The sequence below is a fragment of the Chrysochloris asiatica genome, unplaced genomic scaffold, assembly GCF_000296735.1.
Source record: "Chrysochloris asiatica unplaced genomic scaffold, ChrAsi1.0 scaffold00105, whole genome shotgun sequence".
NCBI classification, from domain to species: domain Eukaryota; kingdom Metazoa; phylum Chordata; class Mammalia; order Afrosoricida; family Chrysochloridae; genus Chrysochloris; species Chrysochloris asiatica.
In genome coordinates, this window is record NW_006408623.1 from 2,170,580 (window position 1) to 2,175,587 (window position 5,008).

The 5,008-nt window shown below is 44.1% G+C and overlaps 1 protein-coding gene across 1 annotated transcript in view; it reads left to right on the forward strand.

Moving 5' to 3' along the window:
* The window catches only part of FAM175B (family with sequence similarity 175, member B), a 30,800-nt gene that overhangs the window by 11,011 nt on the left and 14,781 nt on the right, over nt 1-5,008 (forward strand). Inside the window, exon 4 of the mRNA XM_006867427.1 lies at nt 2,918-2,984. Coding sequence (XP_006867489.1) covers nt 2,918-2,984 — 67 coding nt within the window. The remainder of the gene's footprint in view (nt 1-2,917; nt 2,985-5,008) is intronic.

A 5,008-nucleotide genomic window follows, 5' to 3' on the forward strand; every position in this document is an offset into this window, starting at 1 on the left:
TTACATAGTGAGGGCCACACATGTAACCGAGGACAGTCACACTCCTTACATAGTGAGGGCCACGTGTGTAACTGTGGACATGCACACTTATCTATGTGGTGAGGACCATGTGTGTAACTGAGGACAGTCACACTTCCTTACATAGTCACACTTCCTTACATAGTGAGGGTCACATGTGTACCTGAGGACAGGCACACTTCCTTACACTTCCCACGCATATAACTGTAGACATGCACACTTACATATGTAGTGAGGGCCATGTGTGTAACTTTAAACACACACACATATATAGTAAGGAGCATGTGTGTACTTGACGACATCCACATGTCCTGACATAGTGAGGACCATGCATGTAACTGAGGACCGTCACATACATAGTGAGGACCACACATGTAACTATGGACATACATACTTACCACACATGTTCCTTACCACATAAGTAAGTATGGATGTTTTCAGTTAAACTTGTGGCCCTCACAACATAAGGAAGTGGAGTGAACCTGAACTACCGACCTTGCAGTTTAAACCAACTTTCCGGCCCAGCGCGTTAACCCACAGCGCCACACCAGGACTCCTACTTCTAGAGTGAGGGTCAGTGTGCACTTAACACTATGTTAGGTTAGGAGATGGGGGAGGAGGGCAGTATAAGTCTTGACCTCAGTATTTAGGATGGTAGTATTCCATGTAGCTGAATGGGAATTTCTAAACTCCAAGGATTATGAGTTCATTATGTTAACATAATTTAATCTTGTACCCTGTCATGGACTCTTCAACCATACAGAACTATTGCCTCTTGAGAAATTAATTTACTGGGTGTTTTAAGACAACTTAAATATATGCAGATTTCTTTACACCTGGCTTAAACCTTTAATGAAAGATGACAGCCATCTTCAGTTTCATGTGTAAGTTAAGGTACCAGGTCCATATTATTACCAACTGAAGGATAGAAAGAGACACAAATGAGAGAACAATTCAGAATGGAGAAAGGAGTGACAGAGAAGCATCTGGAAGGGAATGGTCAGGGTAGAAAAGGCCAGGATCTCTAATCCCCAGACTTGAGCTTCCCAGGCCACCACTCAGGCCTTTGCCTCTGGTCTCAGTCAAACCCATCACTCCCTGAGGCCCTGGTTCACTACCTTCCAGGACCGAGGCCCCTTCTTTCCTGCCAGGACTCCCCACACAGATACAATTAAGCCTAGTGATTTGCACCTTCTTCCTTAGCACTTGCGATACCTGTCACAGCTGGCCCAAATCCCTCGCCACCAAGCAGCCCAGAGCCCCTGGTGACTTGTACCTCATTCCTTATCACCACCACCACCACACACCCACTCATGAATGGGTCCTCAGGGTTGTCCTTGCTCAGGTGGCTGACTGTGAACCTCAGCTCTTCCCCCAGACGTCTCAGTATGCACATATACCTACTCATTGTTATTTCAGTGGGTTGTCGGCTGTGAACCTTAGCCCCTGACACACAGCATGCCCATTGTTGGGTTCAAAGGTGTGTCATCACTCAAGCTGACTTCCTGTGAAGGAAGCCTTAAGGGAGCTGAGAGCCTGTCTCCTTTAGATGTGTGCGTCACCAAAGGCGGTACAGAGAACCAAGAGAGTCCCAGAGCAAATGAAACAAGCCCCTGCCTGCCTGCTCTGCAGAAGGTTCCCTGCACATGCCCTGCCTTAAAACCTTGGCAGCAAAGTCATACAGAGCAAGGGTTTCCCTAAATACAAATCATGAAGTCATGATCCTTACATTTTAGAGAGAAACCTGAAGGACCACCTTTTCACTCCGAAGTCCTTCTTGTGCAGAAATGGAAATGGAGTCCAGCTACGTTCTATGACTTACTTACCCAAGATCTCAGAGTGAGAGGCTGAGGTGGGGCTGGAGCTGCTGTTTCCTAACTCCAGTCTGCGCTCGCTGCCTGTTGTCCTGGAAACTCAGGCCTGCCTTTGTGGGACCCATGACAAAGGAGGGCCCCATATCTTTACACCTGGCTTGCTCACCCTGGCCAGTTTGGTCTGTTTTAGAGACGAAGAGATTAGACCTGAAGCTAGCCAGACCTGGATTCCAATCTCGGCTCTTTGCCTACCAGCTCTGTGATTTGGGGAAGTCATTTAACCTTGGAGTCCTGGTGTGGCGCTGCAGGATAAAGCACTGGACTACAGGGTCAGTTTGGACCACAAGGTCGGTGGTTCAAATTCACCAGCTACTTCTCAGAAACCCTAAAAAGAGTGGGTATGGGTCAGAACCGACTCCATGGCACTTAACAACAGTAACACTCACTCTCACTATCATGGTCTCCAGAATGGGACTAAACTCTGTTGAATTGTTGGGCTTAGCTAACACTTCCCACCCAGCATTGAGGCTAGACTGAAGTAACATGAAAAAGCAAGCAGCCGAGTGTTCTATATGTTAAATAGCTCATAAATGTTCCTTTTCCTTTTTCTTTCCTCAGAAAATGAGCTGCTTGCACTATTTGTTTCCTAAGTAATGGGTCCTTAGAAATAAGATGCCGCAGTCGTTAGAAACCAACCAACAATCTGGCATCGGTACCTTCCACACGTGGGAGTAATAGCCTCTGAATGCAGAATGTCTCGAGTTTGCTTTGATGCAAGAGAGACCTCATTTTACTAATGCATATGTAGTTGGCCCAGGACCGGACATTGTTTCGTTCTGCTGTGCATAAGGTCACTATGAGTCGATGCCAACTTGATGGCACCTAACAACAACAACATGTAGATTGATGTCTCTTGATGCACCTGTTGAAAATAGGCAGTTGTATCCTTGCCAACTTTTCAGGTCAGATGCTCATCGGTAGGCATCACTAAGCATGTCAGTGTCACATATTATGTCTCAATACTGCATGATTTTAATTCATCTAAAATATTTCTCTCTTTAACAACAACAACAACAACAAAACAGTTTTTATGACTACGCAAGCAAAGTTAGTGAAGAAAGTTTGGACCGAATTCTGAAAGACCGGAGAAAGGTAAGTGCTCACTGGTGTCCTGTTGGGTCAGAAAACCTCTGCCTTATTTCTCCAAGAAAGACCAGAAAGGAAAGGAAATGGAACCACGAGATCTGATGTAAATGTGTGAGAATTCTGTTAACTGAAACAAATTTCCAAGGTAATGTTTACAGTCTGTCAATGGACAGAATTTAGAGATTTGTGGTAGGATTCCATTTATGTAAAAATTATAGGAGACACATGAACTATAACCCAGAAAGTTAACAAGAACTGGTTCTGGATAGGTCTATTTCTCTGCTTTGTAATTAAAAAAAAAATCACTTTGCAGCTATTTAATACGTGTATATTCATTTGATAATTGAGAAAATAGCTCCTTAAAAATGTAAATTCCAGTCCAACATTTTTGGGTCTGGCACTCTTTCAAGCTCAATGAAAGGTGAACGTAAGATGTATTTCCCATAGGTCACGTGTTTCTTATTTCTATCGACCTATTCATGTAGTATTCTGATTACGCATGACAAAGGAAATCCGGACAAAATGCTGTAGTATTGACTGGTGGTTTGATTACACTGTACTAAGCTGTGTTCGGTAGAGATTAAATTCAAAAAAATAGATTGGCTGTTCAGCCATCACTTGAAGCTTAAAAAAAGGGACCAATAAAAGTTTTCAGCTTGTTAAGCAGAAAAATGTTTTTAAAAAGTACTGTGATGTAGCTGTTCTGGAGTTGCCTGTGGAGAAAAGAGTCATCGGGACAGTGTGAGGCTCAACCCATGTGCTGTCTGAAAGCTGTCAGCAGTAAGACTTAGATTAGATTGGCAGCCTTCCTAATGTGCTCTCAGTACCACTGTTGGGGATAGCCACATAGAGGAAGAGGGAAGTGCAGGTTAAGGATCAAAAGAAGAGTGGGAAGTTGGGAGAAAGGGACAGGAAGAGAGGAAACAGGCGCTGCATGTGATGCTAGCCAAGGGCAGCTGATGCTAGCCAAGGGAGCGGAGTCTCCCCACGCTGCCTGCCAGTGGGGAAGGGCATCGGAATGCCACACAGCACAGATGTCATATGGTCCCTGTTTTCTAGGATGCGCCTGAGACGAATATCCGGGGATCTCAGGAATTTGTCCTTCATCTCCTGCCCCACTTTTAACCTCTGTGATTCTTTCAAAAGCTGACATTTGTTCATTAAATTCTTTCTGCGTGCTGTTTTCTAGAGCATGCCTCACATAATAAAAGTACCAGGACATTTTTTTAATGAGTTAAAAATTAAAAAGTAAGAAAAACGAATAGAGACTACAAACAGGAAATTCCCAAAAGAAAAGAAGAAATCCACAAATGACCAAGTAATTATGATGTTCAATCTCCATCAGAACTTACAAATTGGTGCCATTGTGTTGCCCAGCAGATGAGCCAAAGAGTGACTGGTCTGCACAAAGCCCCTGTCAGCGAGGCTGTGGACGCAGGGACACAGTAGTGGAAGCGCAGCTTTGCAATTAGAATTGTACATGAACACTTCCACCTCTAGGAATCTGTTCCAAAACAATATGTGTACCGGCACAAAGATACAAAAAGCAGGCATTTTCAAATGCTTTGACTCGGTGCCAGACCGTGCCCTGACACATTTAGTCCTTACAGCAGCACTCGGAGGCAAATGACTCTCAGTGTTGTCCCCATTTCACAGCTGAGACAGCTGAGGCTTACACCTGGCTTCAGACTACATTGTCTGCCTTCTTTCGTGGCAGGGATGCTGAGAGTATATACACACACCAATTCAAGGTGTGTTGCCTCTTGATGCAGTTATACAAGGATAATTTTGTGTCATTGTTGTGAAAACAATCTGAAGGTCCGGCAGGGTGGGATGTTGGGTTAGTTGTGGCGTCTCTATTTTCTGGGATAGGAAGCAGTCACTAGGAAGAAAGAGCAGTTTTCTTATTTCACTCCATTATATTCACTGAAAATTCAGTGAAAATGGGAATTGTATTTGAGCCTTTCCTATTTCAAAACAAAAGTCTGAGTGGGTAAGCACAGAGATTCTGGAAGCTTTGTTGTTGTTGT